Raw genomic sequence first — 25,759 nt, forward strand, 5'->3', positions numbered from 1 at the left:
CCCAGGACATCCCCCCGAGCTGCCCCACCCCATGCTTTAGTCTGGGGTATATAGTAAAAGTCATGGACAGGTCACGGGTCGTGAATTTTTGTTTAGAGCCCTTGACCTGTCCATGACTTTTACTAAAAATACTTGTGACTAAAACATAGCCTTAGTCATAAGTTTACCATGGGGAAGTGACTTCTATTTTGATTTGAGCTGTATGAAGCAATTATCTGAACTGTAGCTTTTACAGTAGGGGAAATTGCGAGCAAAACATTGCACTCTGGCATATTTATATGAGAGAAAATGTTCATCATGAAAACTGACAGTGGCCTCGACTAGCCAAATTTCACCCTCTTTAAATCCACAAACTCTCACTTGCAAATATTCATAAAGTGAAAACTGAGGCACCAGTCCTGGGCTAGCTTTTTTTGTATTGCAGTTAGTGAGGGAGGACATCTTTGTGCCTCTGTTTCTTGTGCTACCCAGTTTGTGCCTAGTTTAATCCCCAATTTAAGGACTGTTCTTTACATCTAATTATATATAGCCCCAATGAGCCATTCCTTCAACCAGGGACCACTGGGGTGTCAGGATGCCAGCCACATCCCCCTTCTGAACCCATGTTCACTTGCATTGACAAGTTGTAGCTAGACATAGAGTCATCAAAATGTACATCTGGAAGGGATCTCAGGGGCCATCTGGTCAATCCCCTCGCCGCACATTGAGGCAAGATTAAGTGTACCTAGACCATCCTTGTAAAGCGTTTGTCTATCCTGTTCTTAAAAACCTCCAATGATAGGGATTCTACAAACGCCTTAGGAAGTCTATATCCTCCTTTGAAAACCACTCATTCACAAACAACACACAAAATGAACCGCCACCCTCAAGTAGTTCCATACTTGTGATCAATCCCTCCTCAGGCATAACATTACAGCTGGTTGCCTAAAATTAGGCACATACACGTAGAGAGTCACCTGTAAGCGGCTCTGTTTTCAGAAGTGCTGAGCACCCACATCTCCTATGAAAGTTGATGCACCGATAGCAAGATTGAGGACCTGTGGGACTGTCACACAGATCTAGTTCTGAGAATGGGGATGTCCTTTACCAGGCTCCTTCTGCACTGTTTTCCCAGGGCTTCATTTATGGTTCTTTCCATTTATTCTCTTCCTGTATAGTCTCACTGATGATTTGGGAAAGAAAAGGGATTTACCCTATAGCACCAGGCATATTGGGGCCCTCAGGCCTTACAAAAATATAAATAACTACTAATCAAATTAATCAGAGTCTGGGGTGGGAGGAGAGCACAGAAAGTCTGGGGTGGGAGGAGAGCACACTTTTTTTAAAGTGTTTTATTTTGATTGAAATAAATCAGTATTCATTTGGATTAAGATAGTTTCTTTATTCAAGAATGTAACAGCTCAGAAGTTTTTATTTTTCCTGATTTCTCCTCCAAACTGCTTCTCTAAACTCACTCTACTGTTCTCAAGTAGGTATTGCATTTACACCCTCATGCTGTATTTAGTTAGGATTATAAACAATGTAAGTGGACTTGGAAGGATTAGATTTTTATCTGCAAGTGTCAATGAACATCTATTTCTCCATACACACACAAACCGATGACAAAATGTTTCCATCAATAATCTAAATTTACACATAGGCAAAGAAAGAAAAATGCTGCTTGCGAACATATTAGCATTTGACTTATGGCTATTTATTGTGAATTTTGACATATGATGTTGACAATTTGTGTTTTAATTGTTCTAAATAGGAATCTACCAAATTCACGGCCATGAAAATTCTGTTGCGAGCCATTAAATCTGGTCTCTCCATGAAATCTGGTCTTTTGTGTACTTTTACCCCATACAATACTATAGGGTAAAAGTATACAAAAGTATACAGCATTTGTCAAACCAGGGGTCCTGACCCAAAGGAGGTTGCAAGCCTATTGTAGGGCGGGCCATATTATTGCCACCCTTACTTCGGCACTGCCTTCAGAGCTGGGTGGACAGAGAGCGGCAGCTGCTGGCTTGTTTGGGTTGCAACAAAACACACTCTTTATCCAAGTTAAAGAGACAGAGGATAATTGACCTCTAAGACATAACTTACAAGGAGTTTTCACCCAAACACACCAGAAATACAAAAGAAGAGTGTTAGCGGAGATGAAAATAAGATGTGTTGGCTACTTAAAGCATAGGAGACGAGAGAGAGAGAGCGGGAGAGAGAGAGAGAAACATGTACAGGCAAGTCACATCTTAGGCGCATTTAACATGTGCGAATTCAGCTTTGCGCGGTCAGCAAAAACAGGGGGAAAAAAGAACAATATAAAAACTGCATCTGTAGTGCGGGCGATTCTGCCCGCCATTGAACTCACTGAGTGTTTCACTATATGCGGTTTTCCCTTTACGCGCTAACCGCGGAACGGAACCCCCGCGTAAGATGAGACTTGCCTGTATGAGAATGAAAACAAAACACTTTAGATTCTACCAGCTCTCTCCCCATTTCAGAAAATGGGAACTTTGAGGCTCTATGTACTTTTTACCCTTCTCACCCTAATGTTTCAGTGAAGAAAAGGAGGAGTGCAGATTAATCATGCTCTTAAGTGCTATTTATTGGTAAAACAGGAAATAGGAAATAAGTTGATTACATCCAAAACAACATTTCCAAGTGGGGCTATTTTGTTTCTCTTTGGTAACTATAGATGTTCATATTTGTTTTATATTATTTTATCCAAGACCACAATTCAGATAAAAGGGGAAGACTTAACTTAAAAGTGAAATAAAACAGCATTTCAATTATTTTTCTGGGACATTTTTATGATGATTTTACTTTAAACTTGCTGGAGGTTCAAAAGCCTGGCAAAGTTTAAAGCTTCCCCCCCACTCCCTTAAAAAAAAAAGGGGGGGGGACTAGGGAGGGAAGGTTGAGCTCACCTGATAAGGTTTTCTCAGTTTGCCCAGTTCTCATGAGGATTGAAAAACAGTTAAAATAAATGAACAGCTTTGCAGCTGCTGATCTATGATTTCTACTCATCAGAACCAATATTTGTAACCATTTCACACTAAATTAAGAACATTTGCTGCAACTCTTGTTATATGGAGTGCTTCTACAATATGTTACTCCCAATTAGGTAAATGAGGAAAAGAAAGAAAAAAAGCTTAAGCAAGCTACTGAAACCAAACAAAATGAATCTTTATCTGGGTCACACACAACTTGCTAAAAAATATGATCAGTAAATTAACAGTCATTTCAAAAAAGAAAATCTGCATTAAATTTAATGTTTCCCAGGTGCCTAACCTGAAAATTATACATCAGTAAGGTAACCAAGCCATCTACCAATCAGAACAAAAAGGATTTGTCCTATTTTAATATGTAACATGTACAACATTTTCAATATTCTTCAATTGAAAACATCTTAGTAGTCACCTAGTCATTGGTCTACCTCTGTAGAATAAAATATATTAATGACTATTGCAGAAATTTCATTTAATGTAGTTTGTAGTTAAATTTATGTTCATTTAAAGGCATTTGGAAAATGATGATTACTCCAAGTTACTAATCTTTATGTTACTGGTCATGTCTGACAACCAAACTGCACATTTGATGATCATAAAGGCAACAGTGACTGTTACTTTTTGGGTCTGACCTATGCATACCTACAATATTTAAATGTATAAACACCTACTAACTGCTGTAACGGAATTAGTTAATTCAAACCTTGTAAAACTTAACCCCCACCTAGTGACAGTCAAAGGGTGGAAAGATGAACAAGTAGTATTGTTAACCATAATAGCAGCTTTAAATCTAACTCCTCATCATCTTCTTCTGTGAGCATGTGTTTTAAATGCTTTCTCATGCAGACTTACAGTGCTGTCGATATATGCTTCAGTCCATACCACATCATGCTCTTGATCAATAACCTTTGGTCGGCTAAGAACATGGAGGTATTCCATGACGTTCTCCTGCACGTCAGCTAATGTAGAGATCTGAGTAAAAAACCCTGTGAAAATACACAGATTCCAAGTTATGAGGCTGACAGAAGGAATTAAGGAAGATTCCAACAATAAATATGATGCATGTTATGTCTGCTGTGGTTTCTTTTTAATTTTCTCCAAAGGAGACATGCAAAAGGATATTCTTTGATGAGAAGCAGCCTTGTCCAGTATTAATTTGTGAAAGCAGAAGTCTGTGAAACAGTGTGTCAGCCTTGAAGGGCTCAGTTCCTGAGACTGTTATACACCATTGCACAGCTTATCCTAAGTATTTGGTTCCAAGACAGTTTTGTGGTTTCATGGTAAAGTAGAAGTTATGGGATTTTTTTTCCATAATAAATACTTAATAAAAATTAGAACTGTATTCACTCTTTACAACATTATACCAAACCACGCAAAACTTATCTAGTTTCAGGTGTCAGTTTACAGAGCTGACTTGGGGTCAAAAATGGGGAAAAAAAAGTAGTGGTACTCCACTCCAGATCAGTCCACACTCTCAATCCTGTGTGGCATGGAATGGGAATAAACTCCTGATACCGTAATACATTCTTTGCAAATGGTAGGGACCAATGAGAATAGAATCAGAATTACTTGGGTAAATAATCACAACTTTGAATCATAAACCTTGAAACTGGACTCCTCCTAAAGGCATTATCCTGGCAGCAGTGAAATGGGGAAGGCCACAGCCACCTACACTGTCACCAGCTTTATTCCCTTTCAATGCTCAAATGCAAAGTATCCTTACATGTCCTTGCCCTGCTAATCCCATTTAATCCAAATATGACAAAGGCCTGGAGCAACTCCAAGACCACAGTCTTGCCCAGACTACTGCATGAGTTTACCCAAATTTACCCTCATCTACACTACTGTGTCTGGATCTCCATTCATCACCAACCCCCTTCTCTACTACAGGAGAACTGATGCCTAATGGACAGGAAAGAGGTATTACCACAACCACTGATCTTTAAAGGGTTGGAAAACCAGACTTCAAATGGTAATAGGCAGCTGGAAACAACAACTGTTGAGCTGTATTTATTAGAGAGTGACAAACCAGATTGGATAAAATAACAGACCAAAATCTTCCATCAAAATTCCAAGTGGAACTTTTCAGAAAATTTGACTAACTTTTTTTCCTTCCTCATTTTTGTGACCTTTAATATTTTCTGGTTTTAGAGTAGCAGCCGTGTTAGTCTGTATCCACAAAAAGAACAGGGGTACTTGTGGCACCTTAGAGACTAACAAATTAGTATCTAAGGTGCCACAAGTACTCTTGTTCTTAATATTTTCTAATTCCATTCAGCATCAGAAGTACAAAATCTGAGATGCCTAGTCAATTACCAAACCTAAAGGTTTTTGGATATGTGTAGTGTCATCGCAGTTATAATAGGGGTCTGGGACTTACAACATCTCAGCTTCCTATGTGATTGTAGATATGACACTTACAGTTTCTTTATCTTTAACATGGGTTTCATTTATGCTATCTACCTCACAGGGTTGTTCTGAAGCTAAACTGAGTAACATTTATAAAGCATTTTCAGATCCTTGGAATTACAGTATTCCACACCTTTTAAGGTTTTTATACATTTATATCAATAATATATCAAATTATTTACGACAAGTTTTTTGATCCACTTCTCTTTCATTGTTGGTTGCATTTTATAACTCTCTGGTCATTATAAATATAATGCATGTGAGGCTCCCTCCTGTAGATATTAAATAGTCCACAGGAGTGAAAGACTGTGTCAGTTCCAATAGGTGTAATGGGATAATAGTACCTCGCAGGTGTGTTGTGAGGAAAACTACATTAAAGGTTGTTAAGCTGTCAGATACCATGGTAGAGAGTGCCATGGATATTTGTGCTGAGAAAAATCAGTAACTCAGACTACTTCAGCCATCCATAATAAGGCATTTCACCTTATTGGTGATCACAAAATGCCTCACTCTTCAATGTAAAGTCCTAGACTGTGGCTCGCCTTTACACAGCCTGCCAGAATTGCAGAACCTGCACTAGGGAGAGGTGCAGAGGCTGCTCCCCCATAGAACCGACTCATCAGAGAGGAATTTGGAAGCAGGTACAGCCAGAGCTTGATACTCTACCAGTTGCTAAGCATGGGAAGAATACATTGCCTTCTTAAATGGGGGAAGGTGGCAGAGAGTGCTTCCCTTCCCCCACCCCAAACAGGGAGCTCTGAGAGAGATCGTGCTTCTTTTAGGCAGATCTCACCCACTGCTCCTCTGTGAGGCACTGTATCTCTGCAACACCCCTTACTATCGGCTTAGTGCTATTAGCATAATCTAGCCTAGAGTGTCTCAACGACTGACCTGTGGACCGATGCCGGTCCCTGACACAGTTTATGAAGGCAGCAAGATGGTCCCTGGTATCAAAAAGGTTGAGAAACACTGATCTAGTCCACACTGAAGGGCCAACTCCACTCATCTTTATGGTCAGAGAGAGTCAGCAAGAAGACAAAACAGTACAAAACAACAAATTCTTGACTAGACAAACATTGTAGCCAATCATAACTCACTCCTCTTTAAAGGACCAAACCTTCAAGATGCTGAGGGCACTCAGCATCGTGCAGGATAGGGCCTTATTATTCAATGTGCCAGCCAATAATCCATGTAGCATTTGATACAAATATGGCATGTTTCCATATATATATTGTGACAAAGTTCCTCCTCTATCTTGGTGGGTCCTGCGCTTATTGGCGGGTTTGCTTGCCTCAGAGATTCACCATGTGGGTTGGGAAACAGCCCAGAGACCTTCCCCTCTGGGAGAACCCACAGTCCAGGTCAATTGGGAGGTTTGGGGGGAACCCGGGCCCATCCTCTACTCTGGGTTCCAGCCCAGGGCCCTGTGGACTGCAGCTGTCTATAGTGCCTCCTGTAACAGCTGCATGACAGCTACAACTCCCTGGGCTACTTCCCCATGGCTTCCTCCAAACACCTTCCTTATTCTCACCACAGGACCTTCCTCCTGGTGTCTGATAACGCTTGTGCTCCTCAGTCCTCCGGCAGCACACCTTCTCACTCTTAGGGCAGGTCTTCAGTATGGGGGGGGAGGGGTCGATTTAAGATACGCAAATTCAGCTACGCGAATAGCGTAGCTGAATTCGACCTATCAGAGCCGACTTACCCCACTGTGAGGACTGTGGCAAAATCGACCTCCGTGGCTCCCTGTCGACGGTACTTACTCCCACCTCTGCTGGTGGAGTAAGAGCGTCGATTCGGGGATCGATTGTCACGTCCCGACGAGACGCGATAATTCGATCCCCGAGAGATCGATTTCTACCCGCCGATTCAGGCGGGTAGTGTAGACCTAGCCTTAGCTCCTTGCGCCTCTTGCTCCCAGCTCCTCACACTCGCACCACAAACTGAAGTGAGCTCCTTTTTAAAACCCAGGTGCCCTGATTAGCCAGCCTTAATTGATTCTAGCAGCTTCTTCTTAATTGGCTCCAGGTGTCCTAATTAGCCTGCCTGCATTAACTGGTTCTAGCAGGGTCCTGATTACTCTAGTGCAGCCCCTGCTCTGGTCACGCAGGGAACAGAAAACTACTCATCCAGTGACCAGTATATTTGCTCTCTACCAGACTCCTGTACCCCACTGGTTTGGGTCTGTCACTCTCTCTCTATATATATTTCCTCCTGTCTCCAGACCATGAAATTACAGCACTTACATGAACACAGCAAACGTGTATGATGATGCAGCTCACTCTACATATCAGCAATATGTGGATATGAAATAAGTTAAAACAACAATTTCCTTTGGTGCATATTTTCAATACTCAATCAGCAAAGACAGATGGGACACTTACATTTCTCTGAGTGCAAAGCTCTGATAAATTTGGTCACTGTATCAGTGAATTCTCATTCTTTCAAATATTTTAGCTTTTATAATTTAACTTTAACACTGCATTTTCTGGCATTTTATGGTTTGGGGAGTTGGGTTTGTAACTCTGAGCTTCTATCGTATCATAAAAAACCTTTATGTGTATATGTGCCTAGGACCATGGAGAGTTTCTTATCCAAAATTTTTTTTCTTTTCCACATATTTTCAAGTCAGAATTACAGGATATTTTTAATGTTACGTTTCTATAAAAATTACTACTTTGAATATTCATTTAACAAGTTTCTGAATTTCTATGACTAGAGCATCCCTCAGTCACAAGTCCTTATGCTACCTTTGAGATAAAGCTTGCCTCCATAGAAAGTCAGCATAAGCTTGGGTGCCTCATGCAAGGTTTTTATGTCATTATGTTTCAGATAAAATGGTCTTTTCCCCCTCTTTTTCTTTTTTATGCAGAAAAAGAAAACACTAACTCCTGGAGGTCGGTGAAGGAGGGAACAACAGACATGACCCACACTAACCCAACAATAATTTAAATAACAATCAACAGGGAACCATGTGGTATTTTGCACCAGATTTTATCATTTTAAATTTGTGCATACAGCAAGATACGGGGCCAAAATACTGAATGACAAGCATTTTCCTACTAACTTTATTTTGCAGATAACGAAGGGATATGTTTTGGTATTGCCAAAATCCCTTTTATGGCAATAGAGATATCTAGTTAAGGAGATTATTCTTGTCCATATCCTATACCAATATACAGTACTCACTCTTAAAGATACACAAAGAGGCATACACATACACACACACACACTTGACATTTCTAAGATTCCCATCACTGTGGTATCTAGGCATCATAACACATGTGAAGTGCTTCATTTCTTGTTGGAATAGTGCATCATACGCCAAAGGATCTGAACAAAACTGTATAATCAAAATAATTTTTTCATGACATAAGTCAGTGATGTAGATGGATATGGGGTGGAAAGTTGAGACGAAAAGTGTGTTACAGGGCTTAACCAAATGCATTTAATCAGCTAGGCCCAGCCTATTAAAATTATTGATCTTTTAAAAAATGTCTTTTTGTAAGACTTTTTGTTAAGAAATGTAATTTTTGATTGATAATAGGAAGTAGCTGAGGACCGGAGTCATAGCTGTAACCAAATACATTCTCTTTATTTTCCTTTGTGGTGGTCTTCTCAAAGCTGGGTTTGAGTTTGCACTGTAGGCTTTTGAATGTTTAGTCTCCCTTTTAATGTGTTTTTAGACTTCATGGCTCATGTTAAAAGCCTGCAATCAGTTTATAATTTCCATGAAATTATAATTAATACTAGAATTAGCTGCCTATTATGAACTTTTGGTTCATTCTTTCCAGGTAGCATTGATTTATTTACTTTCTTCCTAGACATAGTAGTTTTCCCTGAACTTTAGCTTCCACTATAATAAAGTGTAATGAGTTGCCACAGCCTGAGTGATTGAACTCTCCAAAATTTTTGCATACTTGTTTAAATATTTATTTTTGCATTTTCTCCCTTGTAAATTATTACACTAGAGTTAAGGCCAAGGAGAGGCAACGTTGCTATATTGCACTTTCACCAAGTATTTGGACTGTTTGATTATTTGTGTGTGTAATACTACCATATGTCACAAAAGCCAACCCTCATTTGAATCACACACTCATCCATTATATGAAACTGTTATCCAGGGGATTTCAGCTCCTCCTTCTTTAGACTTTGAGGTTTAATCAGGAAATAAAGAGTTATGCACTGAAGTCCCTGAGCACAGCTGCTAAGCCTATGCAAGTTATACCAGATAAACCTTTGCTTTAACTTACACATTCTTACACTTTCCTCTGGCTCCTTGGTAAGTAAGTTATATCATCTAAGATTCATTTACATGCATAACTACTATTTTTTTAGGAAATAAAAGTCCTTCCAGGAACTCTACCTCAATATAACGCTGTCCTCTGGAGCCAAAAAATCTTACCGTGTTATAGGTGAAACCGCGTTATATCGAACTTGCTTTGATCCACCGTAGTGCGCACACCACCACCACCCCCCGGAGCACTGCTTTACCGCGTTATATCCGAATTCGTGTTTTATCAGGTCGCGTTATATCGGGGTAGAGGTGTATATGCCATTTCATAAGACTGAACATGATGTTTCATAAAATTATTTGGTTAAATATTAAATATAATTTGGTTAAATGATTATCCTCTGAAATTAGACTTCCTTTCCATACTGCCATTATCATAAGATAATACTGATTTTCAGCCAAATGACCAACAGTAGCATTAGACCCCAAACGGCTCAAAACGACAAACTATTTTCAATAGTGCACTGTGTACTTGACAAGAAATGTGTCCCACCTTCAGATCATGGAACAAAATGGGTGCACTGTTCTTGTAAGGAATACAGGATTAGAACCTAATCTCCTTGGGTAGGGACTAAGGAGGGTATTCTTCACTGCATTGAAGCTGTAATGCTCCCTAGCAGAAAGGGCTTCCCAACAAGATGAACAACATGCGTAACCATCTCTATGCCACTTGCTGCAAGAGCCCACAGTGCTGGAGGTGTTGGGATGCTGCTGCTTGTGGAGGGGATGTAGCTGGTGCTTCTTACACCTCCGCTATTTCCTAATAATAAAACAGGCCATGGAGCTGTTCTCATTGAGGCTCAAGTTGAGCAAATCCTCAGGACTGCTAGGCTCCTATCAATCAGCCCCAAAATAAGGAAGGCACAAGCCTCTCTTCCTTTGTTCATTCACCTCTTGAATCCCCTCTTGAATCCTCTCTTTTGTCCTCCTCTGTGTTTTGTAAAGGGCCAAGCACACTGTTGGTGCATAATTAATAACAAACATTCAAAAGAGGGGCTGTCAAATGATTAACTGACATACTTTTATCATATAAATATTTGTTTCATGCCCTCTGTTTTGTAAGTAACCAAAACTTTAAGGCCTATCTTTATTTTTACAGCTGGCTGACTTTCTGTTGAATGTGACTGTTGAGGGAGATGCAGTGGCTGCATACTTTAAAACTTGGCAAGTTGAGCATTGGGAAACTTTTTTTTTTTTAAACTTCATGTGCACTTGCTTACAGAATAATGGGGAAAATAATTGTACATTTCATAAACCATTCTACTGGGGCTTTGAGGTCTTGATTCTTTTAATGTATTTAAAATGGTTTGCCGCTTAGCCTCATTAAGCCCATACTCCCTCAAGATATGCCCTACTTATGCACAAAATGTAGCAGAGAAATGTGTGTGTGGGATGGGGGGGGCGGGTGTCTCATGGTTTCCCCATTAGATTCCAGAAGTTAAAGAACTTTTGCAAGGTGGTATGAATTTCCCTAGTGATCCTTTTCGAAAGAAAGGATTTTGCTGTCCACAATGCAGTCAGCTGGAAACCTTGCAAACAGCCTTCATCTATGCTGTGCTTCCAAGGGGAAAATCACTGCAAGGAAAATTGATTTTAGGGCCATTGACCTCAGTAACAACAACATGCTTTGGCCCACTCATGCAAGAAGTAAACTGCAGTGCAGTCATTCAGCCAATCTGCAGATTGCCTTTACTAGGTCTCTCTTCTCCCTTAGCTGTAATATGTCTTTTCACTAAAGAACTTGGCTGAACCAGAGCTAAAAAATCTAAGGAAAGTTCTGAATCTCATGTAACTTGAGCTGAAGATGGTTGTGCTGCTTCCTACAGTGTCAGATCCTAGACTATATGAAATTAATTACAGATCAGAGATGGAAGACCTTAATGTCAGGGAGCAAGTCAGATAACTGATGCAATCTGAGGCAAAAGTCTATGGAGGCAATGATAATTAAAATAAACCTTTTCGATGACACCTATGGGCCAGATTCTGTTCTCATTTACATAGGTGTAAGTCTGGAGTAGTTTCATTAGCTTCAGTAGATTTTATCCAGATTTACCCGCGTGTGAGAGAGAACCAGATTTGACCCCCTCTGGTTTAGAAAAAGGCAAACCTACAATATTCTTCCATCAGAGTATACAAAAGCAACAAAGACGGGGAAGTCTACTGTGTTTGTTGCTAGTGATGGTGAAGAACAAAGATGTGCACTTCCCTTCATCGGGAATGAGACTGACATGTACCAGATGAACTAGTCGGGCAGCTCCTATTGCCTGGCCATAATTTCTAAGTTGCTGTGCTTAGATCTTTATGAAGCTATAGTACTGTACTGTCTACAAAGCTAAAGCATTTGGTTGATTAAATTGTCTTCAAAAAGATGCTTCAAAGGATTCCTATACGATGACTAGAACTAAATTATGGTGTAACACTAGCTGATTAAGACAAGACTTCAGACTGAGTAATTCCAATCAGATGGACACAACAGTGGTTAAAGCAATAATGTCTATGTGCATAGTGCCTGATGTGAGTCATCATAATGTGATGTGGCACAAAGACAGATATGTTTTTTCTAAGAATACAGATAAAGGAAAATTGACTTAATCAGTGATTTCTAAATTATTATTATTATTTATAATACGCAGTGTTGTAGCTATGTTAATCCCAGGTTATTAGAGACACAAGGCGGATGAGGTAATAGCTTTTATTGGATCAACTTCTGTTGGTGAAAGTGACAAGCTTTCGAGCTTACAGAAAGCTGTGTACACCTTGTCTCTCTATTATATATAGTGTCCATCTCTCATATGTACTATTATGAACACCGTTACCCGAACACCTCATACTCTCATGTATTTCTCTTCACAAGATACAAATCTCTTTTTCCTATTTAGATTGTGAGTTCTTCAGGGGAGGGATGTGGTTTACTATACAGTTTGTACAGTGCCTAGCACATTGCAGCCCTAATCTCAGTCGGAGTCCTATGTACTACTCTAATACCAATAAAATAATAATAATAGTGAAGGAGCTTTTAAATTGAAGCTAACCCACTGTGAACAAAGCAGAAATTGAAAATCACATCTGTGGAATACTTTAGGTGCATTTTAATTAACCATAAATGTATATCAAACTGGGTATATCTTTAAGTCTGCATACTCTAGATATGTTTTCATAAACAAGCCTATCTTCCTGAAAAAACAACCAATCCCCTCCAAATGGTTCACCTTAAACAGTTGGCAATGAGATGACTCTTGTAGCAAGACTGAAAACTTGTACAAGGCAATGAGATGACTCTTGTAGCAAGACTGAAAACTTGTACAAGGCTTAGTATGATACCTTGAAAATAAGATTTCCAGTTAAAGAAGGTAAACCAACCTTTGTTAGCACAGGCCATCCATTTGAGGTTGTCAGCAAAAGCAGCTTCTCTTCCGATCAGATAGGTAAACATGCGAACCTAAAAGTACAATACAAGAGATTAACTCACTTAATACTACAGTTCCATGCTTAAAGCATATGCAGTTTAGCTATTTTACATATGTGCAGTTCACATGTGTAGGAAAACATCACAAAGGTTTAAAGGCTTGCTAGTTTAAAAATCTATGCCAGTAAGATATTTATGACATAGTGCGTTTCTTTGTTCTGTTTAACAAAGTGGCTTATCACTGTGGATGTTTTTAATATCTGGCACTTAACCAAAGCCATAAGTAAAGATAAAAGAAAACAAGTTAAAACTATTGGTACATAATATGAAGTCATATGTTTGAGATGTCTGTTGTGCAGTTGTGAATTTAGAAGGCTGTTCTGGTCCTGGGATTGTATTTTAATAATTAAATACATCATTGCTATAGATGTGGGAACTTGAAACAACCTGCTGGAAAATCCTCTCTGTCTTTCAAAAACAATATATACACAGCGGTAGATATACACGCGACACTGATGATATCCAGGTGGTAAATTGCAGAACTATGTGACAAATTACTTTGACCGCCCTCCTGAACTCTGCCCACTTATCCATCTCACTGACACTACTAACGTTTCAATTTTTGTGTAGCTTCAAACAGCTGCCATTTAAATGTAAAATAAAATAAAACCAACCCAGTGAAATGATTTCCTCTCTTCAAACACCTTCACTCAAATTCTTCTCTCTAAATTACAATTTATTTAATATAGATACTTAAATGATTTCCATTATCTTACTAGCTGAGTGCCTCACAAACATTAATGAATTTATCCCCACAATACTCCAGTAAAGCATGAACTGTTATTTTATGGATGGGAAACTGACAGAGGGGTTACATGATTTCAATACAGTCATGTAGGAAAACTGTGGCAAAGCTGGGAACTGAACTCAGATCTCCGGAGTCCAAAGACTTCCCCTTTGGAAACAATATTTTCCCCTCAATTTTACTCACTCCCACTTCTATCATCTGATGCATTTTATTTTGTAATTCTTTGTACTTCTCTAATGGCTTTCAAATTGCAAATATAATACAAGTGTATTTCATATGTTAATTATGTCTGACAATGCCCCAGTAAGTTAGGTATATTATTATTACTGAGGGACGAAACTTTTGTATTAAAACACCAAAACAGGTGAAACTTCCTGAAACTCATCTGTTTGGATTTTTGATGAAACCCTCAAATTGACAAAGGCTGGCCAGGGACCCATAATCTCCACAAATCCATCCCTTAAAAGGAATCAGTTCTCTTTCCCACCCACTATCATTTTTGAGGTGCCTTCCAGAGACAGGGACTGCTACTTCCTCCCCCAACAGGATGCTTATATCAATCTCCTGGTTTCTTCAGTAACCCATTCATCCTCATCTTCTGTCTTTGGGATGCCAGCAAGACAGGCCTGGCTCCACACTAGACTTACAGAATATCTTCAGGGAAGCAGAAAATGTGCCTACTTCCAGACCACAGAGTTACAGTCCTGAAAACGATTGATCAGAGCTCACAAACAATGCCTTCCTTCCTTAACTTAATGACTAGAGTATTTTTCCCTTAGGACCATAACAAAAGCCAAACAGGAAAGAGAACATTAGAACACCTGGTTCTTTTTCTTGACAGAGACTCTACAGGAGCTTCTTCAGTTTGTCTCTCACTTGCAAACAGCTTGCCATAGCTCTTATCAAGCCATCAAAATCAGGCTTAAACAGATTTTTAAGAGATTATAAATGTAGAGTAAGAACACGTCATATAATACTTTTTATTAGTATTTAATAGACCTTTTAATTGGAAACATAAAACAATACTAAATGCTGGTTTCCATCACCTGAAAACACCACCACAGATTTCAAGTCATCATTATCAGGTAAAACATATTGCAAGGGATGAGGGGTTGTTGTTGTTTCTTTAAACACACTTTTTGACAAGTACACATCTGCATTTTCTGATTGCAAATGGTTCTTTAAAAAAAAAATGAGATCCACTTAGTTTATTCCAATCAGTAAAACTGTTAATACAGTAGCATGGAGGAGATATTCAAAATCTTTGTCTCAACAAGACCATCCCTTCTAGTGGATATATACTATAGAATAAGTGCAAATCAAATAGCTCAACCACTTCTTTAGCAGAGCTAAGTTATGGGTATTCCCACAGAGGTGAATATACAATGGACATTGAAGCCCTGGTCCTACACCTTTGTAGTCAACTGGAGTTTTCCCATAGACATCAGTAAAACCATCTTATCACACACCAGTTAATTAGCTATCACAAATATTTAAATTTATGAACACTTCTTTTGCTGATAAGCTTTTTCCTTTTTAGTTCCACTTCAGCTGCTGTTTATTATGCTCCCAAACATTTCAGATTGAATTTTGGAAATCATGGAAATAATATCACTGACAGGAGCTGGGCATGATCTCCAACTATTTTTGCTATAGTATTTCCATTTTGACCGTCAGTATCCCCTGCTATTCCATTCTTTCCTTAAACAGAAACCACCAGTATCAAATTGCATGATTATTTTGTGATGTGAACAAAAGGAAATTAAGGTGAGATCAAAAACTCTTGTATTTTGAACCCAGTCTTCCAAAAGTAAAAAAAATTGTGCATCATCTCACAATGATTTCCAGTCTCCTCTTAGCTGTTTAGAGAATGCTGCTTTCTTTTCTTATCAAAGCCTCACACTTGTCAGGTTTGTCCGACACGCAACATTAAAGTACACGGCATGCCATTAGGAAGTAATATTACTCTTTTTTTTGGCACTATTACTGCTTCTTCGCTTTTTGACTAAGATCAAATGCAGTGTCAGTTTCATACGTGATGTGACTTCTATTGAAGAACTATATTCTGCTCTTTCAGGCCAGTGGACTTGATTTAATTAATAGATATCTCTTTTATCTCTAACTTCTGTGATCCTACTGCAGTAGCCTGATGTAACCCAGCAAAGCCAGATGAACACATATACTTTGAAAATAAAAGTATTTTCCCAAGATGTATCTTTGAGACGAAAAAAGCTTCGAAGTAAAGTAAGATAATCAGATTTCGTATTTGATACTTAAATCTCTGAAGGTACTTTCATAGATTTGGGTACATTTTTATATTTTTTCTTTTCTTCTATAGAATGCGATACTTTAGAACATCACATCTCAACTTTAAAAAATGTTTAAGGTTGAAAAGTAACAGGTAAAGACAACACTTAGCAGATCTTTTCCCTGGGGCTTTTTGTTGTGGTCCGTATTTTGAGAGGAAGTTAAATTTGAGTCAATAAGGCCATGAATTCCAGAGGTTAGATGCATCAGACAGTTTATGCAGTGAGAGAGGAGAGGGAAGTACATGTCTGAATAGAGGACAAAGTGACATATTTATGTGGGAAGATAAGAAATGAAAAGTCTATTTGTTTTTTGCGAAAAGTTAGTAAGTCCTGCTAGGTTCAAAGTACCTTCAATACTAAAAATAGTGAGAGGATGAAACAGACCTTTATAGTTTAAAAATATGGTAGGTGCTTCTTTGGAATATTTTGCTGTTTCAAAACCAATTTAATACATAGGTTATATGTTTCCTGTAGAAATGCAGACGTTCAGTGTTTTCAGATTTTAACCATGAGGAAATGTAATAAAATTCTTTCAAGACTGGCAAAAAGAATTATTCTTGAACCAAAGGGTGCACAGATTTTAGTCATGGTTTTAGAATCCAAATAAATGCCAATTTTTCAGTGCAGGTATAGAATATGTTAATCCCATTTAAATGAGCATCATGGGAGACATATTTAAGAAATAGTTCGTTTCTAAAAATCAGGTGCTTCTTCAAACACCTAGCAATGATATTCTGCCCTCTGAGTAGATCAGTCAATGGGAATCTGTAGTAGTGATGCTGTTCTATAATATTATATTCTACTGGGTAGGTGGGTGGATGGATAGATAGGCAGACATATACATGCACACTTCCCCTTAAATTAAAAGATTCAAGAGTAGAAGCCTTGAACACTAGCAAAATAACATATCTCAAAAGTTATTCATTACAAGAACATTGCTCAAAGCATGACCAAACAAATACCTGACACTAGAAAGAGAGACTCTTTGGCCCTCTGTAGACCAGCAGAAAAACTGTTCAACAAGGATTGAAGAAAAGCCAAAGAGTAGCTTAGTTTGATGACAGATTCAAGACTTGTCTTATTTTCTAATGGCCTTAATTGTTTCTATGTCTTGCAGACTCAGCAAGGAAGATATTTTAATTAAACACAGGAATATAACATGTTTTGTAGTAACAAATATAGTCCCCATATTATTTGTGGAAATAGAGAAAATTATGCGCTGCATATTATATAATTAAGAGTTTCAATTCCATACAAAACCAAATCCTGCTTTCATCAGTAGAAGGCAAGACAACTTCATTGAAGTATCACTGTCCAACAAACTTTCCCACAGATACCATGTTAGAATCGTGGCTTAAAAAAAGCAAGAAAAAACAAAGGCTTCCTTTGCTTCAATCCTGTAATATTCATTAGTTAATTTTGGTTGCGAACTCGCAACGTGGATCATCTTAAATAATCTGGGAAACAAATTGATATCAAAGGAATATCCAGATGTAAAGAACTTTCAAAATCCTCTAAATTAATATATTTACAATTTAAACAAATACTCGACAATAATATTCCTTCCATTTTTCAATTAGCTATTCCTGCTTATTTGCAGTGAGTCAAAAATGATTTGTAGAATACCACCATTGTAGGTAAAAGTTCACATACAGTGTGATTTTCACTTCAGATTACTGAAGTTTTTGGAAGTTCTTTCTCTTTTCTTTAAATCCAGTCCTTTTTGTCAGTTTAACTACATTTTAAGGTCCAAATTTTGCTTTAAGGTTCATTTAGGTAGCTCCCATTTAACTGAATAGAAGTGACCTACAGCCTACGCCCAATTGCAAAAATTGTCCCAAATATGTTCCCCGTTGTTCTAAAAATCAAACACAGAAAATGTAATCATTTACTTTTTTGTAATTTTGTTAAAAATATATATATTTTAAATATATATATACTGATTTTAGTGCACTGAATTAATTAAATATGTTCTTAATCTGTAAAGAAAATATCATTAAGTGTAATTTTTTATTTCCATGCTTTGTTGATGGCTAGCTAAAATATTAGTAAACACAACCTTTAATCTCTAATCACAAGAGAAACAATACAATCAGAAGTATACCCCAAAAATGCAACATAAATCATTGTCTCTGTTTATCTTCCTGAAAACAGTGCTGCCTTATAGTCTATGCGGAGACTGAATCCATCTGAGAGATTTATGTTTAATGGTCTCCTTTACTCTACAAATAATCAAACTACTATTGTGTTCCTAATAAAAGAAGTCCAGCCTTATCTAAAGGAGAAACAGGCAAATATGGTAAGATGCTAGAACAGCAACCAAACTGCATTAAAGCTACAAGTAATAAAATTTCAACAAATGGGTATCATAGATCATCATGAGAAATGGACTGCCATTATGCTGGTGCTGCAAGGATGTTAGTGATTTTTCCGAGAGTGTTTTATACACACATTTTATATGATGTAAGCAATGTTTCTAGAAAATATTTTAAGCATCAGCATAGGCAGTGCTAATTGTTTGACATCTACCTTGAAAGAAACAAACAAACAAACAAGACCACAGAGTTACAGCCTTGAAAATGACTGATCAGAGCTCACTTAAACAATGCCTACTTTTCTTAACTTAATGGTCAGATTATTTCTCCCTTAGGGCTATGGATTATAACAGTATATCAAAATAGGTTTATTAACCTTAGCCATGAAATATAAAAGCAAAAGAAAATATAATTTCTACCTACCTTTTATAAAAATCAAAAATAAGATAACCTATCATTTTAAAATATCTGTTACTGTACTGCTCCATATTCAGTATCAATGGGTTACTGCTCAGCATAGTTAAGAGAAAATAAGAGTATGACGAGAAAAAAAGATGAACTGTACTACAAGCGAAACTATTTTACATTGGTTTTAAAGGTGCCGAATTAGATTTATATACGGATATCTATATTCCTCCTTGATTTTGAGGACAAGCTTTAGAATTCAGCTAGAAGGATAAATGATTCCTATCTGCCACTTCTAAAAGTTTGTCTGATCAGTTCACTGAACCCAATGGTTTAAATTTTATTTACTATGAACTTGCAGTGGGAAGTTATCATTGATGACTAACTATTCAATGCAATAACAGCTTTACAAAAGCCAGTGCCTTGCCACAGTTGTTTTCTGCCTTCAGATACTATGGTCATGAGTGAGGTATAAATAGATTAGGGCTAAAACTTTCCAAAATGCCTAAGTGACTTAAGAGCCTAAGTCCCATTTTCAAAAAGGACTGGTCTTCACACTGTTCTTATACTGGTGTAAATACTCTGGTTGGGCTATGGATGATATTCTAATAATAGTTAATACTTCTACATGGACAATACAGCCCCTACTGGACACAGTTAAACTAGTATAAAGGTGCCTTAAACTGACATAGCATATTCTTATTCTCATACAGGAGTAGCTCTACCCATATAAAGCAACTTTATACCTATATGATGGCACACTCAAGGGGGTGTGTATTGTGTTAACTATATAAGTATAGTTTAAGCAGTATAACTTTTACATTTGGCGAAGCCCTGAGGCCCATAGAAGCCTAAGTCCCACTGACTTTCACTGAGACAAACATTTCTATGTGTCCAAATTTGTTCTGAAAATGGGACTTAGGCACTTTTGAAAATTTGACCCTATATGGATTAGATGTTAAGTATAGGAGTGAATTTTGATATCTCAGATACCACTGTAAAGTAAATGCTGGAAAATACAGACTTGTAATGGTGACCACCATATCTTCTCTAGGGTCTTTTGTGGAATAACTGAACAGTAGATCTACTCTGAAAAGTGACTGATTGAATAAGGTGTCTGTTTTACATAATCTGCTTCACATATGTACTATTATTACATTGTCTGGTACTAAATGGATATGGGACTCAGATGTTTGGGAGAGAAGCCAAAAATTAAACATTTTTAATTTTCAGACCTAGGCCTCACATAGATTGTCCTCTGTGGGGAGAGGAAATAGTCACAGGCAGAAATATTAGTTGTCAATTGTTATAACTGCTGTTTGCAACTTTGAACATTTTAGCCATGTCTGAATCACTGGCTGCAAAGCAAATATTGTTCAAAAAGCCAAATATTTCGCTTTCAGGACTACATTTGCTATTTCTGCACTGTCTGCAATTTCTATAGGCATGCCCTAAACTACGATTTCTGTTATGCAGTGCTACAGTGGTAACAGATGTTGGGAGAGAAAGCTCTAAATTAATGTTACAGACCCTGATGGGTAGGATCTATAATAGAGCTTGTGGCTAATTTTCTTTTTAAAGTGTTTTTAGATGCTGGATGCCTGATAGCAGCACTGGAGACTAATGTCCTTTATCTTTCTACAGCAACTGTAGAAACTTCCTAACACTGCCCTGCTATTATGTGTCAGTTCTTACATAGATGAAGGGGGCAAACACTCACCATTCAGCTACCATCCTATCTGATGAGATTGCTAACATGAGTTCTGATGAATCCAAACTGTGATGTGATCAAATGCCTACTAAGAATTGGAATTACTAATTCCAACAATTCATTTTATATATGCCAGATTCTCTTTTGATATTTTGCTTTTTTATTATGATTGAGATTGATAATTGTGTTCCAGAACAGTAGCCTCTGGTAATAATAATAATAATATATGGAGATATTCTTCTCTCACAGAACTGGAAGGGACCCTGAAAGGTCATTGACTCCAGCCCCCTGCATTCGCTAGCAGGACCAAGTACTGATTGTGCCCCTAATCCCTAAGTGGCCCCTTTAAGGACTGAACTTACAACCCTGGGTTTAGCAGGCCAATGCTCAAACCACTGAGCTATCCCTGGGGGGGAGGTGGGTAGTGAGCTTGTGAGATAAAACACAAAACATGTAGACTATTGCCATGACATGTTTGTGTTGGTAACCCTGATCAGTGTGCCTGGACAAAGAAACTGGTGCTTGTGTGTTAAATTACCAAATTAAGTAGTCCACACAAAACTGAATATAAATCTTGCACCCAGGTGACTAAGGAATAGTTAATTAGATGGCCAGTAGAGAATACAGATATTTAATTTACTCTATCTGTTATAATTTTAGAAACCTCTTTCCTTTGCCCCCCATTCTTCTGTCTCCTTTCCTTTTGATTGCTACATGCACTTCTTGCAGTTTGCCTTATAATAGATCATAACTTCAATTGCACAACCTATTGTCTGCATGTGGCTCACCAGTGTCTTTCACTAATGTGTAATCACTATCGGTGAACTATCCAGTTAATGGGTTTATCCAATGCTGGTGAATATTACAGAAATCGAAAGATGGAAAGGACCCATTGGGCATGTGGTGTGCAACCTGCAATCACTCAACTGTATTCACCTTTAATACTTCACTCAGAATACTGGTGAGAGAGCCATGGATGAAGAATGGGGACTTGCTCCTCTGTATCCTAAACAAGATGAGATGATCTAGGGTAATTGCAACTGTTAGTCAGGGGAGCTGATGAAAGGCTCGTCCCTCAAGTAACTCTGCAACGCTCATCATTCTGCAACCCTGAAGGCTCTTCTTGATGCTGAACAGCTGGTAAAATAATATTTTCAGATACTTAAAGCTGCCAGAGGGGAAAGGGAACTTCTGCTTGCAGCTGACAGTGAAGTGAAGACCTTTTCTTGCAGCTGCAAGCTATTTCATGGACATCTCCAGCAGAATAGAGTTTCCTCTCTGATTTGCCAAGAAATGACAGTTGCCTCTATGTTGAATTGATCAAGATGCTTCAATATTCATTGGATCAACAGCTAAGAGAATATTAGAGGGACAAAAAAATATTCCAGTTACTAGCAGGCTCCTTTTCAACTACACCCGGAGAACTTGGGACTAGAGGTCATCTAGAATTAACTTGTATTGCTGAAATCTAAGTTTCATAAAGGAATTTCTATAAATGTCTGAATTTCATGAAATCGAGTCATGGATGGGGGCTGCTTTTTCTTCAAGCCTCTTTGGAACTACTTATATTTGTGAACTGCCATTTTGGATTGTGAATCTAAGCAAATCAAACCACGGTAGTACCCAGTAGATTTTAACCTGCATGGCATGTGTGCCAATCTTAAAGGTAAAGACAGACATTGAGAAGCAATACCATTTTTTCCCATTGATACTCCTTCCCCTCCAATGCTTAAAGCATACTTGGACATTGTGCTTTATAAAACACTCATTACATTCACAGAATTCTGTATACAAAAAATTACTGTGTGTATTCATCTCCGATTAAAAGTTAGAGCTAAGTATTAGTCATCTGTCTAAAGGAGCTGGTCCACTGCCAGTCCCTGCCAGCACAACCTGAAGAGATCCATTCACAAATACCTTGCAAGTCAAAAATTAGTGTCTGTTCACCCTTTTTGAACATGAGAGACAGAGCATATGGGAGGATTTGGAAGGGAAAAGGAATAATGACAAAGCATTAGGGGGAAGGGAAAGGAATAGAATATGTCAACAACAAAATTGCCATGTGCACCCTGAAAATCAGTAACATTTTCCATTCACAATATAGCCTGACTTTTCCTTGAGGGATATATTTCCCCTTCCCTAGAAAGCCTGACAAAATAGCTAAATAGCCAAGAGACAAACGATATGAAATCAACTGAAATAAAAATAAAACTAAGTTTATTAAAGGATAGCTGTAGACTTGAAAAACTGTACCACGCTCTACTTCAGTGGTGGGCAACTTGCGACCCGCAGGCTGCATGTGGCCCATCAGAATAATCTGATTGCGGGCCACAAGACATTTTGCTGACGTTGACCGTCCGCAGGCACGGCCCCCTGCAGCTCCCAGTGGCTGTGGTTCACCCACCACTGCACTTCCATTCTTAATAGTTATGCTTGTCAGGGTTAACCCCTTCTTATGCTACTGTTTTGCTAATATTTTATGCTATAAAGTTGTTTCCTTCTTAGAAACAATTTCTGTCTCTGCTGATTTATCAATCAATTTACTATATATGTTTATTTATGTTCCATTCCCTCTAGTTCCTATTTAAAGTGGAAATATTAAAAGAGTTAGTTATAAAGCAACTTTTATCTTCGTCATTAACTCTTATACGTTTAGGTACGAGCAAATGGCTTCTACACTCTGGCCTCCTGCTGCTTTATCATTTTTTCTGCCCTCTGCTTTCAGGTGCTCTTCTTTTAAAGGTTTGTGTTTACACATTGCCTCATATTTTCTGATTCCTGCAATTACATCCTGTATCCAAAATATTTTTACAGCCGAATTATTTTCTTGACATCCTAAGGACCCTAAACTGATGGGATGGCTCAACAGGCACAAGCCAACAGCAGTCAATAGTTTTGATGAATCAGAAAATAAAATAAAATACTTATATATAAATAAAATACTTATAAAATACTATAAGCAATAACAGTAGGAAAACACTGCCTCAACCTGGGGATCATCCAGTTTCAGGCCCAGGTATTGAGCTCTGTTTTCCCACAGCTCTGTTTTCCCACTTCCCCTTTTCTCCCCAGCAGGCCTTTGTATAGCACTTCCCCAGAAAACATGTGCAAGGAGAGGGAAAACTGATGCTGGACTCAAACCCTTGTGTACTAGAGACCATACACCCTGATGTGATGTTCCACAAGGAAGATAATTGAGGGCAGTGTTCAGAAAACTCCAGTGAACTATGCACTTCACAGAAATGGGCAAAAGTTAACAAAAAAAATCATATAACTGAGTTCAGAGTTGTCAACATTTTTGAAAAACTACACAGCAACCAATATTTATGATAAATAATTTCCCCCTGCCAAAGCACCCCACACTGCCATGATATCATTTTACAGTATGGAAAGATATATTAGATAACAAAAAATAACCCAAACCAATAAATGCCCCTAGTTGTCTCAGTGGTTTGGGGACTTTGTCTGGCTTGGCAGGGAGAAAGACATCCCTGGCACGCTAATACTGGGAATGGCTTGCTTTCTCCCACTGTGCACCCTGAATCCTTGTCACTCACGGGGGTGCAGGGAGGGGACCCTTCCCTATTATAGTGACCACTTTGAAGGCATACAGAGACCTAATTGTTGTTTAACTATGTGAAATGATTAAAGAAAACTTTATCACCACCACATTCAGGTTGAACAGTTCAAGAAAAGAGAACAAAAGATTTCTACAGCAACATGAAGTATTTTCTATTCCTGTCTTTTTTGTGCACTGTGTAGTTTTATGCCAATTTTCATTTGTATCACTAAACCTATAGCACAGAACATACCAAATGAAAAACATGGCTAAAAACATTGCATAACATGACATTACCATTGAAACTATAATTTTGCATTTCCTGACTATTTCTTATCTTAACAGTTCAACTGTTAGGTTTAGTATTGCCAAACTGAAAAAACTGGCTGAATGAAATTTCCAACAAATTTTCCAAATATGAAACCTTTGGTCTGAGACCAAGCCTGGAAAACTTCATCCCAAAGAGACCACTTTTCACAAACTTATGATTATCTGAAAACCAGAGATTATAACAGAAACCAATTTGGAACCTTCACAAAGCCTTTACTTCCAGCCAAAGCTATAATGTTTCTCCCACCTTTATAAATTACTTTGAGACTAGTGGATTAAATGTGCTATAAATATTTTAGATAGATCTATAGATCAAGTGCCAATAAAACCTTTATACCACACTATCACGCACTATCACGCAATATATACACCATATATTTTTACAGAAGAACTATCTTGGAAATATTTTCCAGAGTTTTTATATTTTTATTGATTCTAGTTTTGATATCCTTCTACTTATAAAATCAGCCGTAGTACAATGAATCCAACTTTATAGTGTACAGATGGAGAAGAAAATTATACGTTTTTAAAACTGCCACAAATATTTAAAATAGGTTTTCTGTAGACAATGTCACAATTTTAAAGTCCAATATCTTACAATTTACTGGAGCCAGAACCAAGTGGTGTATCCCCCACTAGAAAGCTAGGAAACTCCTCTCTTCAGTGATATAAAGCTCCTGTTTCCAATCCCGAAGGGAAGTGAGATATTAGATCCTAAATCTGTTATCTGTTATCATTAACTGTGAATAGACAATTAAGAAGTATGCTTGATTTATTTAATAAATTTATTTAATAAATCAAGACTAGAACTTTGTCCTTCATCTCCAAAACGGTAGATCTCCTCCCCTTGAGCCATGGGAGCCTCGTTTGGAAATGATTGTTCTTCAGAAGATTTGTACCAGCATAGAGTAATTAATTATTTGCTCTGTTTTTGTCATTCATTATGCTCAGTTTAAACAATTTTCATTCACCTAACTGGGGAGTGGAAACAATACAGTGTGACTTATCTGACCAGTCAACAGTACAAATAATGTATAGCAAACAGCAGGGAGCTGAAGTGAAAGTTTATGAACAATCCACAGAATGAATTTTTTTCGTAAAACACTATTTGGTGAATCCTTCTACCTAACAAAACAGGACAAGTTCACAAATGAGCTGCAAAAAAGAAAAGGAGCTACATTTCCAACTATTAGTATTAACCATGAATAATTCAACCAGCT

At 37.9% G+C, this 25,759-nt stretch overlaps 1 protein-coding gene across 3 annotated transcripts in view; it reads right to left on the reverse strand.

Annotated features, from left to right (window-relative positions):
* The window catches only part of CACNA2D3 (calcium voltage-gated channel auxiliary subunit alpha2delta 3), a 734,213-nt gene that overhangs the window by 230,510 nt on the left and 477,944 nt on the right, over positions 1-25,759 (reverse strand). For all 3 annotated transcript variants that reach the window (XM_054035781.1, XM_054035782.1, XM_054035783.1), the window contains exons 12-13: positions 13,057-13,135; positions 3,846-3,979 (exon numbers count right to left, since the gene is read on the reverse strand). In XM_054035781.1, coding sequence (XP_053891756.1) covers positions 3,846-3,979; positions 13,057-13,135 — 213 coding nt within the window. The remainder of the gene's footprint in view (positions 1-3,845; positions 3,980-13,056; positions 13,136-25,759) is intronic.

This window comes from Malaclemys terrapin, chromosome 7, assembly GCF_027887155.1.
Source record: "Malaclemys terrapin pileata isolate rMalTer1 chromosome 7, rMalTer1.hap1, whole genome shotgun sequence".
Taxonomy (NCBI): Eukaryota; Metazoa; Chordata; order Testudines; family Emydidae; genus Malaclemys; species Malaclemys terrapin.